Below are 16644 nucleotides of genomic sequence, written 5' to 3' on the forward strand. Positions count from 1 at the left end.
ACCCCGGTATACCACATCGATCCAATTCACTCTATTCCTTGCCCTCCTTTCACCCTCCTGCATGTTCAGGCCCCGATCACACAAAATCTTTTTCACTCCATCTTTCCACCTCCAATTTGGTCTCCCACTTCTCCTCGTTCCCTCCACCTCCGACACATATATCCTCTTGCTCAATCTTTCCTCACTCATTCTCTCCATGTGCCCAAACCATTTCAAAACACCCTCTTCTGCTCTCTCAACCACACTCTTTTTATTTCCACACATCTCTCTTACCCTTATGTTACTTACTCGATCAAACCACCTCACACCACACATTGTCCTCAAACATCTCATTTCCAGCACATCCACCCTCCTGCGCACAACTCTATCTATAGCCCACGCCTCGCAACCATACAAAATTTTTGGAACCACTATTCCTTCAAACATACCCATTTTTGCTTTCCGAGATAATGTTCTTGACTTCCACACATTCTTCAAGGCTCCCAGGATTTTCGCCCCCTCCCCCACCCTATGATCCACTTCCGCTTCCATGGTTCCATCCGCTGCCAGATCCACTCCCAGATATCTAAAACACTTTACTTCCTCCAGTTTTTCTCCATTCAAACTTACCTCCCAATTGACTTGACCCTCAACCCTACTGTACCTAACAACCTTGCTCTTATTCACATTTACTCTTAACTTTCTTCTTTCACACACTTTACCAAACTCAGTCACCAGCTTCTGCAGTTTCTCACATGAATCAGCCACCAGCGCTGTATCATCAGCGAACAACAACTGTCAAAATAGGTCAAATACTCATGTGAAGAAATTAATTCAGATAAAGATGAATATACATAAGAAGCAATGCATAAAATCCCTCAATGCATGTAAGTCAAAGACACACCTCAACAATTAGTTTATTTTTAGGATTAGTTACATATGAATGTAATGACCTACATGGCATTGAGCAGTGCATTGTGTGCTTCTAGTACCTATTTTGAAACATTTTAGTCATACAATGACATGCATTTACTGTCTTTACACAAGAAAGATAATTACCCTGGCAGATCCTCTTCCTATACATGTATTAAACACTGTCAAAGAGAAGAACTGTAACGAACTAGAATTACTTGTAATAATTATGGTGTAAAGAAAGTGGGTTACTGAGACTACAGCACATAATATAAATGAATGACAAGAAATTGGATTTTCCTTATACTGTATAACAAATCTTGTAGATACTATTTAAATTTCAACATGCATGAATAGAAGTTAGACTAGAAATAACAGAAATTTGAACACACAAAAATATGCACCATATATGAAAATAAAAAGAATGGAAAATACATAAAAAAGTAATATGGTCTTAGGCAATTTAGAAAAAATGAAAACTAATAATTCACATGTATCAGTAAACTTCTTCCCTTAACAAATCCATTCTATGTAACTGGTCAATCAAAATACTTCTAAAGCCTATGGCTAGCATACTGATTATCGTGAAAAGCTGACATCATCATTATCCATAAAGTGTAAGTATAATCTGACCATCATAATTCCATTAAGAGTAAACTTAATCTATTAAACTGTGGTTCTCAGCATAACCTTCGCAGCAACTAGTTCAGGCCTTTTTTTTTCTGTGCAACTCAAGTTGTCATTTCAATCTCTAAGTACGAGAAATATTTATCACAAAACTGTCAGCTCTATGGGACATCCACACCTTCTCGTATGCAAGCCTCATGGCCCAGATCTGGATCTACAAGCCTATGTTATTAATAACATATTTTGATTCACTTATACTTTCATGCCATAAGAAATAGTAATAACATGGATTGGTTACTGAGAATAGTTTTCTTAAATGAAAAAAAGGAAAACAATGTATGTATCACACAGTTATTCTTTTTTTCTTGATGGGATTCAGAAAATTATGCCAACCATCACAAAATCATGACACCAAAAACCTACTCTAAGCACATTGTGCCCCTTTGCATTTTCCAACAATCTCATCACATATACACCATCTCTTATAATGATGATGCTTACCTTATCATTAAGTTAGACATTAGTTAAGAGGGGGAAAAGCCTTGTACATTCTTTGTCTGGTTATGTCAAAGATTACAAAAATCTTTCACTACCATATCAACTATTTGTCTGTATTATAAAGAATCATTATGATAAAAAAAAATAATGCAAGGACAACCTCCTCTTTAATGGGGAAATAAAATCTTCCTACATTTCTGAAAAGAAAAAAACAGTCTAGCAGTTACTACAGCTTTGAGAAATTTGAATTACTGAAAATAAAATATTCTGCGAGAACATGAAAATAATAACCTTTTTCTCAAGAGAACTTTTAAATTCAGTATTTTTAACCTGAAAGCTAAAAGGATTTCTCACTGTGTAACTCACTTCCTGTATGTACCTAACTAAACTAACCAGGTAAGCAATGTTATCATAACAAAATAAAAAAGGTGTCAAAGAATACAAATATCCAAAACAATCTAATAATTTTATCAGTTGTAAATCTCCCTGGATAAATATTTTTCCATCTTACATAAATACTTTACAGTTCATTCGTTCCATCTTTGATCTCCAAACTTAACCCTTAAAAAGTGGCTAACATGAATTGATGATCTTTGGAAACTCGCTCAAACTTTTCCTAAGTCTGCTTAAATATCCAGCAGAAGTATTGTACCATTAGCAGACTATGAAAGTCTCTTCCATTGCTAAATAGGCACAGAATTCTTTTTTTTATTCTCAGTAATCCTACAGACACCATAATAAATGCACAGCCATTGACTTACAGAATGTGTGTACACGGTGACCCCATGGAAAATATGTAAGTTGTTGGATAATCTAAGTTATCAGGAGGAACACTTATGATATGTATCTGTTGATGAGGAGAGTGAAGAATAAAATGAGAAATGTGAAGAAATAAGTGACTTACAGAGTGGTTTTAGTGGCAGATTATGTAAGAAGGGAGGTATCTTAATTGAACATGCACTTATGGAAGATATTTAGTTACAATGGCACCTAATTCATTCTACAAATCCTGGGATAATGGATGAATTTGCTACAGATAATAGTTAAAGACCTAGTAAGAAACAACTCCTCCAATATCTTCTCTACACATGCCAGCCACTTAATCTCCTCACACTTACATGTAGCATGAAAGATGTAATATTTTTACATATATTCAAGTTATTCACCAGTAATTATCTGTGGCTGTGAATGAAATATGAATATGCACAAGAAATATGATTAAATTTTTAGCATAATGATATAAATGAATCCTCAACATTTTCCCTACACTTGCCAGCCAATTTCCTTCACACTAAATTTTAGTGTGAAAGGTATAATATTACTTAATTTATTTATGTTATATGCCTCACACATTATGACTGAAATAAGGGTACAATTAGAAAACAAGCTCAATTGAAAGTAACGATTCTATGTCTTCTTATATTACTAGGAGCTGTCAAATGCATCAATTACAACCCCTCCTGGTGCTTACTTAGCAGGGGATAAGGACAGCATAAAGATAATATAACTTTCTGTGGTTTTTCAGTAACTTTTTAATGCTAATCTATTATTTCATAAGAAGACTTTTCTATATTTTTTGCACATTCCAGGATAGAATCTGTAGACCTTGCCCACTGTTATACGGGTTGAAAATAAAAGAATGTTTACATGAAACACTGCACAAATAGTGAAACACACTCACTATATACATTTACTGCAAAGACCTACTCCAACAATACAACCATCGGCATCCATAATCAACATGCTACCACCAGTTGTTTTATAGATCTGACATAATACAATTCACCTATATCTTTCGCCTTCCAGTGCCTCCAGTAATTATTAATCACCAGCAAATCAAAATACTGTTGTGGCTATTTGTTATACAGTAACAACTAGACACTGACCTAACCCCAGCAAATAGCATTTACTTTGTACACCATGAGAAAAGGTTTCATTATGTAAAGAGAGGAAGTTCGCTTTTAAACATCACCAAGAGTATTGAGAGCCTGGTCATTGAACACAGACAGAAACAAGACCCTTCAATCATCTGAACCTGTTTACAGATACAGGTGGTATCCAGACAAAATACCATCAAAGACCACATGTTAGAAGGATTCAGCAGTCACTTGAAGTTTTAACAAACGACTCACAGGATTTGAGAGAATTCTGTTGCACATGGGATTAAGAACCATGATCTGACCAAAGGTGCTCTAGAATGTACATGTACATCAGACTTACATCTTCACAGAAACCAAAGTAAAGCTAATCTAAAATGTCATTTTTAAAAACATTTTTCCCCTTTTTAAAACATTTTTACCATGTACTGGAAAATGCCCAATCATTATAGGTACCTGCAGATAATAATCAGGTATAGATACTGTAAACCACTTGATCTCAGTATTGACACTTGAAATAGTAAATATTTTGGATAACACACACTCAAGGGAGGACTCTTCATAATTCAAGGCTACAGAGAGGTTGTGCATCCCTAACTCATTTTTTTTCTATTCTCAGCATCCAAATCATGATCAACAAAAGCTGCAATCCTTTTATTTGTGCATATTCATAAAGATATAAAAATTCTCAAGAACAACTTATACCATTTCACAAAGAATGGTTTTGTTGGAGACACTTGATGTCAATATCATGTAGGCTTGAAGAACACATGCATAATTATAATGTCCTGTTGGAGCAGCTAGATCCAAATGAAACACAAACCATTCCAAAACACTCCTCAACTTTCCAAACAGCTCATCCTATGCACACCAGCTACTTTTGGTCTTGAAAAATAAATATTAATTATCGAGTTGTTATTTCCCCTACGAGCAAGAGAGATTACAGTCTACAGCTAGTCAGGTGTTAGGATAAATCCTTGATTACAAAACAGCCAAATATCAAGTATCTGGGACCTTCTGTCAGAGCGCTGAAACCAGCATGTACTTTAAAAACAAGTGTCTATGTTTAAAAACATTCAGTGGACACAGACTGGTCAAACAGAAAGTTACACACACAGGATGTATACTGGTTTATCTAAAGCCAGAATGCATTCCTTGTAAGTCAAATTATCATTCATGATGGAAGAATAAAAAGTAATGGGCTTTTCCCTTACTCTAGCTAATGAAACTAAAACAAGAGCTACAAATAGGAATAAATGGTCAGGAAAAAAAAAGCCTCACTAAAATTTGTACTATGGATAAAATAATGCTTACCCATATAATACCTACAACCTACGTATATTGATGAACTGTTGCTGTTTTAAATCTAACTGATTTAATGAATCTATATGGAAAGTAGGAAAAACTGCCATTTTCTGTAGGACACAAAACTGAATTATACAACAATATATCTTATAACCCTTTAGATTATGGCAAAGGGCACATCTTTCTAGTAATTTGAAAATAAATTATTTTTTTCTTTTTTACATTTTCCACATGAGACTACCTTAAATATCTGTAACTGAATAAACCATACAAAAGATTTCTGAACCAGTCATGTGATTTCAAAGGTAACGAGACAATGTACACACTGAATGGGGAAACAGCAAATTCATTAAAATTTGCTACATCAGCATCTTTACTGGATAGCTGCAAGCTATCTCTGTTTCAAGGAAATATCTCTTTAAAACTGTGATACTCTTCACACTCAAGAAAGACTGGTAAGAAAGACGTAATCACAAGGCAAACTACCTCACAAGAGTCCTGAATCAGTCATGTACATGTTGCAGGCACCATTAATACAATACTCTTGGTTGGAAACATTTTTTCTATACGAGTCTTTCTCTTTTGAAATAAGTCCCAACACCAAGTAAGACTTTTTAAAGAATATCCACAATATCAGTATCATTTACTATAAGCCAAATAAGCCAAAGTTGTTTGATCAAGAGTAATATCTAAAGCAGGTTCAACTGCCCTATCTTCAGGTAAGCTGCACAAGACAATTATCCATTTCTAAGCAGCAGTCATTTCTGAACTTTTGCCAAAACTGTCAGATCCACATGAACAATACAAATGAGAGTTCTAAAAATCCTTTCTTAATATGAACTTTCAATTTCACTACTGAAATACCAACCATCTTTCCCTATCCCACATTATTTCTTTTATCAAGGATGGAACTCTGCTCCTAACTCTGATATCCGATAGAATTATAAACAATTTAAACAGAAACACTTACTCACTAGAGATAACTACAATAAATATAATGCAAACACAGGGTAACTGAAACAATACTTCTTTCAATCCACTCCAAGAAACAACTGTTCAGAAAACAATTATGGTAAAGTTTCATTCAACCTTTAAAAGTCTGAGTATGAACTATTTCCGTCACAATACTTCTAATCCAATTTCATAAGTCAATTATGTCATAATCATGAGCCAAATGAGGCACAGTATCACTCATGACTGGTTGCTTATAGTTCTAAACTAGACCCTCCACATTAGTGCAACTGGTCACACAATTTGGCCTATGGCAATAATTTAGACTATCATGATTATATTCTCAATAGAAAACTGACAATTATTTTCACATGACACAATGAAGGTATGATAAAGCTACAAATACACTTGTGACATGCAGTGATTGTCACATAAATGGGGATCTGGCTTGTAATGCTTGTCCAGGCTTGCCAGTGCTTTTCAAAATCAAGTACATGTAAAATTTGCAATTTTCAAAGTGATATTTTTCAAGGTATGTCTGCCTCTGTAGACTTACATTACAGGTTTGTTGTTTTCATGAACCATGGATCCTAATGACTGAGATATCATCATGAAGGGCAAAAAACAATTCTTATTCTTTAATCCTGTAACGAGTCAACACATAAATGACATGTCAATGTGATTTCCAAGGTTTAATTGAATGAAACTTTGACCATATAGTTTGAGCAATCCACTAGATAAACAACGAGGTCTGCATAAATGGTAATTATCTATCTCCCTTATAACTTTACAAATGGCTAAAAGACATTTTCCCATTCTTATCTCATTCATAATGCCTTCACATCTCAACCATTTAGTTTGTGGACTGAAAATGTTCCAGTAGAAGACAGAAGACAGTCTGTTTAAGTGTAACAATAGTTCGGTTCTTAAACTGGTTTTCCAGGTCTATAATTGGTGGTTGTGCATACGATGGGTTGTATGGAAATGAATACTATGTTACAGTGGTTTGGGCATCCCATATATCAGTCAAGCTACTCTGAAAAAACACAATGATCAAGCACCAGTTTAGAAAGATATCAAGTGCTGAAAAGATGCTGTGAAATTATGTTAACATTATATACCCTTTTACATCTTTCAGTGCAATTGACCACAGAACCCATATTAATCCACATGTGGACTGACTATCTAGATGTACGGTTTTTCACATTCATACTGTGCAAAAGTAGAATGGAAATAACAGTACACTTAACTTCTATATGCAGACATATTCCTTCAGTTAAAGAATTCTACCTAATTCTATCAATGATTAGTATAAAGCTATACTCTTAGAACTGATACACAGTACATATTTACAAATGCAGGATAGTTCCATATTGAGCTCAAACAGAATAAACAGGCTTCTTATTCAGCCAGTCAAACCTTCAAAAATGATGGAAGTACTTTCTCCGAGACTAAAACTGTCAATACTTAAAAACATGAAGCATAACACAGCTTCTTACAGAATATTTCACAAAAGCCTTTTTCTCTACAATATTGCAGAACCAACATCAAGCTCTCTGTACGATGAAAGAGCACAGTATGATGTCATATCAACAGTTTATGAGAAACCATGTATGAAACTCCAATAACAGCAGGATACCTTCCTACAGCTTTCAGCTTCATCAAAATTTCTATGAATCTGAACAGTACTGCAATGGCACTAATGGACGGCACATGACTATAAACACATGGTGGCATTTGTAATATAAGAAAGTTTACATGTTGAAGAACACGAGATTCTGGCTTTCAAAATTAGCATTATGGTTTATGTAACATTTACTGAAAATCTGTGATACTCAAAGACTTAATTAAAAATAAAACTTACAATTAAATTCCTTTCTAGAAGAATACTGGTAGAATACAGGGCTCAACTTACATGATAGCTAAAGCAGCCTGCTAAAGTTTCTTTACATATGTTTAAAATTTTTGTTACATATCATACAACAGGTGTGGAAGCCAAAGTATTGGCAAGAGTATCTGAGTGGTCATTCTACTTAAATGTGGGATATGGTTTAAAGAACACAGAAAAGCTTACACATATTTATGATGCACTGCATATCAAATTGATCTATGAATATAAAAATTACAAAAACCTTATAATGAAACACATTTTTGTTATTGCTGCAATATATGTCAAGTGGCAGGCTTATGGCAGCTGGTGGGAAGAGTTGCCTCTACAGCAGCCACTGAGCTGAGCTTTCTAGCAAGCAACTGCTGGAATGAACAACTGCATGCAGCTACTAGATCATATGACTTGCAACAGCAAATGAGTCAAACTGCTACCATATGCTGATGAAGCAAGCCAACCTGATTGCAACTACAGCAGCCAATGGGTCAAAATGTTCTCCCAGTAACCACCTCATCAAACCATCCCACTGATAGCTGCTGGATTAGCACCTACACAGTATACCACTAAAACTAAACAGCTGACATTTCAAACATTTATATATTGTTTATAGCATCTACCAAGTACATGCTGACAAATAACAAGCTGACATATGTAACGTAGAGAACTTAAGAAGTATGAAACTTAGGTAATCAGATAATCCACAAGGACCTGATCATCTAAGAGCTTTGGCATACAAAGTATAGTCTTGCTTTCCTCAGTGGGAAAAAGGATGAATATTAAAGAATTTAAATATTCAGCTGCACAGAGTTAGGCACCTGATAGAATATAAAGGATTTTGATTACAAGACTGGTACTTAAGGATTAAAACTGGTTACTTCACAGCAAATTGTGTGCTTATAAAAGGGAATGAAAACTTAACATACACTGCACATCCAGAATGTATGTACTATTTTTTAAAGAAACAAGTTGTACTAAATGGACTTGCTACTGTACACTGTACAGAATGTCACTATTGTGAAACAGACAAAAACTTTAAAATAATATAATTCTCAAGCTGAATCTACTTAAATCTATTCCAGTCTGAAGTGGAATATCTTAATGTTACATAATATTTAAAAAACTTAAGAACTAACAGTGAAAGAAGCTTCTGCGGGTTAGTGTGAGGAAGCCAGTGGGCTCCCTAACGTGGCACTTTGAGGTGAAAAACTTAAAACTATATCCTTAACAGAAAGGTACATAACATCAAGTACACACCTTTGGCATTATGGTGGGAATAAGAACTAACACTGGGCAAGAAATAATTAACCTTGCTTACCTCTACTTGGCTGCTATTCTGTACAATCATATCTTTAACAAACAAAAAAAAAATTACTTGGCAAAAACTAAAATGGCACATAATACAATACATACACACAAATACCTTTATCGTTCTAGACTGAGTTGACTCAAAACATTAACCAGTAATAACAAGATAAGTTAGTTTTTCATCTAGAGGTGACTTGCATTCCTGCCCTAAGAGTACTTCAATTTACAGTTGACTTGAAATCTAAATCTCTTCTTCCCCATATAAAGGGAACAGCACATCAATCAATTTCATCTCACTTATATAAATACCCAGTATTCCAGCTACTCAAGTCTCAACAAATCAAAACGAACTCTGTCTTGTACCAACCTCATTCAATCCATTTTTGATAAGTAAAATCTTCTTTCAAACCTAACAGCGCAGGACATGATTAAACCATTCACTATATATGACTATTCATGAATTAAAATTCATTTGTTACTTAGTGCAACCAAGACATAATTAATCATGGCTCAATTTCAAGCAAAGCTGGATCAGAAAGTTTACGAACAATAAAGGCATCAGCAGCTGATATGATTATTGGCACTACCTTTTGCAAAGGCTCACCATGAACCAGAAATTTTTAAAAATCTGTTTGATTTGCAAGGCATTATCTCTGTCTTTACTAATGGGCTTCACACAATCTGAGGCATCTGATACTGTAAAGGAATTCATATGCCCCTCACCCTCTTTTTTGTAGCAGCAGACATGGCCTGTGCAAAAGTTTGCCTTACTCGGAGCCATGTCACTTGAAAAGGTTGCATAATGTGTACTCTTCTGGAAATGGCTCTTTTATACTGCAGCAAAATCCTAAGCCTGGATGTAATGGCTGCTTGATGTCCAAAGTCCAATTACTCCATATCCTCTATAGCAAACAGTGAGATATCTACAACAATTAGATCTTCATTCATGTCATGGGAGGTTTAATCACTTTGAGTATGAGATAACTTGTTAGGACCTAAGTAACTGAGAGGTTATGCATCTTTATCATCCCAGATATAGATTCATGACTGCAATAAAGGATTAAAAATCCATTATTTTGTATCAAACATCAGAATACTTTACCTGACTGTGTCTGACTCATGATACAAATCTGCCTTCATCACTGAAAAAAGGCAACTAATACTGTGCACACTGCAAAAATCATGAATAAAAAGAAAAAGAGGTCTCTGAACCACCATGTTGTATACTGGTAAGTTACCAAGGATGGTCATACTTAAAGTATTATACAAACTATCTGTCACAAATAGCAGAAACAAAGTTGGCGTGTTTGTAGCTGCCTAGTTAAGATAAAATATTGACTCCCTCTCAGACATGTTCAGAGTACAGCACTTGTTTTTTAAGTATCAAATACTGCCTACTTTGACTGAGACAATGTTTCTTTATGAGAAAGTCTACTACACAATATTGGAACATCAGGGATACACTCATAATAAACTACAATAATTATCATTGCATCTAATTTCCCTTCAAGAAACACAAAAGCTTAACTACTTCTAAGAATGAAAAAAAGAAAATAAGTACATATGTATATATGTACAATCCCCTTAAAGCCCTACTGAGTTTCACAAATGTTATACTTACAGGCACTAGGATTATCAGTGTGCTTCATGAATAAATTTCCTCCATATCATTAATTGCCAAATAATCAGAGTCATCTTTAGGATAACAATATAATTCAAATATTCACAGTAATTCAAGACTGAAACTTTAAAAAGACTGCTCAACTGATATAGCATGCACCAATCATCCCTATGACATAATAATAAAATACAATGCCGAAGTTTAAGTGACAACTCGTCTTTACCTGTCTCAACTACCTTTAGTTAAACCCACATCTCACAGGTGACGTCATTAGCAAATGGCAAAACAAGAGCAGTATTTAGATTAATCAAACATTTCAACAAAATCATATTTTCACATAAACAATATTGTTTTCATTTTTCTTAAGAGAATGTGGAATGACTTATGCATGTAAGGAGACTGGGGGCTTTCTTTTACAGTTGGTCTCTGTAGTGGATATAAGGCATTTAAACAAGTCTCTGAAAGCCTTTTCTAACCTGTAAAAAGCAATTTTATGGCCTTATGTTATCTGATTTTAATGTTCCCAAAAATCTGCAAGTCCTCAAAAAAATGACACCTTTCTTTTGCCTGGCTAACATTTTCAAAGAACACTTCATAAATCTTTTTTAAGTTACAAAATGTCCATCATGACTGATGTTATTTTGGTGCTAAATAACATACATGATACAAAAGACTTTCAAATACTCACACTTACTATTCCCATGTACCACTTTACGATTATTTTTCAAGAGCTCACCAAAACAGCAAGCAGGAAACATATAGCAATGACACAAATAAATGTAATGTGTTTAGTGCAATGTATAGCAGCCAAAGGTTGACAGGAATATTCAAGTTGCCAGATGTTGATTATGGCACAACAAATCAATATACAGTTAGGATATTGGGCATACAGAATGTAGTTAAATCATTAAAGAGGCAATGCTTAATCCCGGAATGTCTATGATATAAACATAGGAAAGGGATCTTTAGGGTTTACACTATTATCACTGATGGTCCTGAGCATAACAGATTAGAATTGTGCAGAAACTACAAAAGATCTCAGCCCAGCTTCAAAAACGTCCCCTACTCACAAATTTTCAGACAAAGAGGACAACTTAGTCACCAATACATTCTAAATAAACAACAGACGATATCATCAACACACAAGATAATACAAGTGGACTTACTGCAATGTAAAGTATGAAAGGAAACATAACTGATTGAAATAGCAATTTCTGGAGAGGCAAAAGTATAAGAAATAAGCCTTATCTTATCTGAAAAAAATTTCAAAGAGGCAATTTGTTTCTATTGGCAAAATGTTATGGTAGAGTCTATTTGTAACGTGATATGTCAGTCCATTTTGACATGCTTAACATGAAGTCAGCAAAACTTTTATTTGGACTTTCATGCGTCTCACCAAAACTAACCCTTTTCTCCTTTAACAGGTGTTCTAACAGCAAATATCAATTTTCAAATTGTATAAACAATGAATAAGCTGTACTATTATAATTACGAGTGCATTTTTTTAATTGCCTGCTTTCAAGGTACTACCAATCAGCAGGGTAACAGTGGTAAATGCAGGTGACCATCACTTAACACATGATCTTAAATAACTGCAACTTGTAAAGAATGTCAAATCATAGGCTACTTTATCACACCAGTGTAAGACATTCATGGGCTGAAAAACAAGAGTGAGCAGTGTCTGATGAATGAGTCAATCTGTCTCTCCCAGCATCAAAACAAAAGAAACAAAGCAAAAAATACCCGTAACTTATGAACATGATCAAAACTACTTCTACAGAATCAAGAGATTCATTTGAATTCTAAAACTACACAAAGTTAAGAGATTCTTTAAAAGTATATGTAAATATCATAAAAAGAAAGCAAAGGACCATGTATCAGTGAAATTAAGCTGCCACTGACTCATCCTACTCATACCTTCTGTGATGTGATTCTTGCTTATACGTCCAGGTGTTTCATATTTCCATATACTCCACTCTTGTAATGATATATGCCATGCCATACGTGATATAATTAATCATACATTTCAAATATATACTAACATGTAAATTACTTTTACAATAAAATTAATTCATAATCAATAAATTCTACTCAGTACAACTTTTCTTCTTTTTACAGCAAAACCTTTCCCTGCAACTGAATCCTTATCTAAAAATATGAGAGCTAAAAACGCAAAAATCTGCTGAATAAAAAAAAAATCTTTTAAGTTTATACCCTTACAACTTACAGACTGTAGAGGAGCAACAAATTCCAAAGTATGAGAGATCTACAAAATAATTCAATATGTGTATACGAATCATAATATCCACTGAATCAAAATTCAGGATGCTTTGAAAGAAAATCAGTTGACTTTAAATAATAATTTTAACAAATGACAGTGCATCTGAAGCCAATTAATACCACCTTAAGCAATAGCTAAAATGGGCAAGTATAAATACAATTCAACAGTACAACTATAAGTAAAGTAAACTTTACTGATGTACAACAGAAGGAAAGGAGGAAGAAAGAGGTCAAATCTGGGTAATCCATCTTATTTCATGCTCAAGGAATAGCTCTGTTGTATCGTAACTATCATAACTCTCAGTTGGTTTTCAGATTAGGTTATATGCAAGTGTGTGTACTGAAGGACCTAACTTTCTCCCACTGCATGCTGTAACTTAAGTCACTGAAAAGTATTCCAAAGCAATCAATAAACCTACTTTAAGGAATACAGTCCTAATTCATAGAGACGATAAATGAGCAATTCTCAAATGAACAGTGGTCATAGGTGTAATAATAGTGTATACAATAATCACGACAGAGGACTGAAGTACAGCTATAATGGAGTACCATGAAAATAACTAAATAATAATAAGGCCTACTTGTTAAGGTTATAACAGTACTTTTATGTAACTACCTTTTCATGATGACTCAATCTGACAAACCTGACGACTTTAATTAGATGAAATCACTGATGAGACTGTATACAAATTTACCCATTTATATTCTCAGAAGCCAGTATGAGAAAGTTGACAGTAATAACTAGCCACTGGTTTCTCTACTCTGAGCCCAATATGTAGAATATGCAGTTATCCAACATTCTGGATAAATGGTAAAAGTTCTTGTTAACTGAATGATTAAAGTATCAACATGTTTTGAACACCATGAAAAAAGGGTTGGTTAAGACTGAATATTTCCTTCCATACAGGGGTATCAATTATTCTACCACCTTGCTTAGTAGAATACTACAATGAACTCAGATCCATAATAAAGGGTCATGGAGCACCATACTAGGAAACTGAGAAGACCAAGAATGACAAGGCATGTATATCACACATATAAGTACGATGATAGGACGGAAATGTCAAGTTTTGCTGACTGCGATATTATATCATAATATATCATACAGACACTTTCTTTTCCAATATTAAATACCATTTACAGAGAAGGTAAATCCACATCACAAAATTTTCCTCACTTAACCAAACCAACTGGTTCAAAATCAAAAACTGTTACATTAAAAGGATTCCATAATCATAGGTAGATCTTGTTCATATTGTACAAAACTTTTCAAATGCAAATCAAAGCTCAGTAATAGGTCCCACAATAGTGACACCATGAATGTACCTAGGTTCTCGCTCATTAATGACACTAGGCCCTTGTGGCTGGTGGTGATGTGGGGAGGCATTAGGGGTATGGCTCAGAGATGAAGAAAGGTTTGTGTGATGTGAATGAATGGACGCTGACTGGATGGGAGCAGACTGTGTCATGGTAGAATGAATAATGCTAGTGTGACTGCTATGGGTTGTATTCAGGGTGGAATGAGGGCTGGACGTATGAGGCAACAAGTAACTGGAATGCACATTTGTTGTGGAATGACTTGAGGTACTAGGTATATCTCCTCTCCTCCATGATGAAGCTGAGGCTGTTTCTACAGATTCCAGAGATGACAGACTGTCCCTCGGTTCCCCTTCAGAGGAAGTTGAAGTAGGAGGGTTGTGATGCCCTGAGTTTGGGGGTCCATCTGCAGGAGGACCATGAAGACTGAGGTCTACTAAAGTCAGTTTAGTGCTCTCTTGTCGTAAACTTGGCTCAACAACATTCAGGCCATTCACTTTCTTGCGCAAAACATTTACCAGTCGCTCCAAGCGTGTGCAATGGTCATGCAGCTGCCATCTCAAAGTTTCACTCTCTCGCAACTGTGTACAGAGACCTTCCATATACTCAGCTGAGATGCGACTGATACCTATAAAAGAAGGTTATTTTAAGTTAAAAACATGATACTTCATGCAAAAGGGTCTATTTTGATTATACAATAAATTTCTGCCCTAAGAATAACAAAAGATCTTATGAAGAGTTACTAAACAAGTTAAAAATGAGAAGAACATGCAACAGATTATATTCCTCTATAAATTGGCCAACAACTGCCCACTATTGTTTTATAAAATCTATGTATTCATACAGTATCTAGGTCTTGGAATAAGAGATGACAAGGATGACAAGTAGATTATATGATGGAGTGGGATATAAAGAAAACAACTGAAAAGGTAAACTAAAAATCATCCAATGACTTTGAACATATATCCTAGCAACATCACATTTATGAGTACAAATGACAAGCATCTTCCATCAGGCTGGGCTAGCAAGAACTGCTTACCATACAGGCTAAAGACATCTGATACTCCTAGGCAATCACCCAGCCAACCACAATGCAGAACCAATGCTCTTCTTTTCTAAATTTGGAAAGTCTAAGTTTGGTGCTGCCGTCCTACTTTTGACGTACTGCTCCCTAACTGGTAAGGACCACTTAAGAGGAGGTAGATTTATCTGCATATCTTACCCATTCAGTCACTCCAACTGGAATCATCTTTGTTTATGAGTAAAACTAAGCCCTCTGCTACTTTCCATCCACATATTATGATAATTTACCTCTACTATCAAGTTAGTCAAGCTGTAAAGCCAATCACAGAAATGCAAATACTTTACAGTACTAATAACAGTAGTAAAGGCTTTACCGGAATCTAGCTTGGCAATTTTTCTAGCCATGTATGGTGATGCTGGCACACAACAGTCTTCCAATCAGAAGACAATGATTTTTAAACATTGTCATCACTGGTTTTGCTTCCTTAATTCTAAAAGTTCTCAGTATAACAACACATCACTTTTTTGACAATTCCTTTGTTGTGTTCCAAGATGTGAGGTCTTACAAGCCAATACCACTGCCATCAGTCGAGGAACTTGTACCCTTACTTCTGATTCTTTCTTTTTCATCTATCCTTCTTTTAATCAGGCTCTGAATGTTCAACCGTGAAGGACAGTATCTTGTTGACACTAGAGTTTGCTGCAATATAGCACTTGGAATACCAAGTAGTCTTTGAACTCAATGATACATCCAATTACGGATCCAAAAGAAACCAATTAATCTAGTAAGGCCACTTACAATATTTAACAACTACTAGAAACAAAAGAAAATCAGAGAAAGTCATTTAAAGTAATCAGGTTTCTACTTGACTGTCACTCTGAGGCCCAGCAGAGACAAACATACCTTGAGCAGCTCCTGCAACACCTTCGCCTCCCTCATGCATGGTATGGTGGATGGTCGTCGCTAGCCGCAAAGTGCGTAGTTCATCCTCCAAGGTGGCAAGCTGAGACAGCATGGCAGCCTCACGGTCACCAAGGGACCTCTGCTCCGACCCCTGGTT

General features: G+C 35.1%; 1 protein-coding gene across 1 annotated transcript in view; it reads right to left on the reverse strand.

The window, feature by feature from the left end:
• Positions 1-884: 884 nt before the first annotated feature.
• The window catches only part of LOC139747824 (uncharacterized), a 41162-nt gene continuing 25402 nt past the window's right edge, over positions 885-16644 (reverse strand). The window contains exons 8-9 of the mRNA XM_071660363.1: positions 16488-16638; positions 885-15188 (exon numbers count right to left, since the gene is read on the reverse strand). Of these exons, the coding sequence (XP_071516464.1) occupies positions 14524-15188; positions 16488-16638 (816 nt within the window). The 3' untranslated portion in view covers positions 885-14523. The remainder of the gene's footprint in view (positions 15189-16487; positions 16639-16644) is intronic.

The sequence above is a fragment of the Panulirus ornatus genome, chromosome 5, assembly GCF_036320965.1.
Source record: "Panulirus ornatus isolate Po-2019 chromosome 5, ASM3632096v1, whole genome shotgun sequence".
Taxonomy (NCBI): domain Eukaryota; kingdom Metazoa; phylum Arthropoda; class Malacostraca; order Decapoda; family Palinuridae; genus Panulirus; species Panulirus ornatus.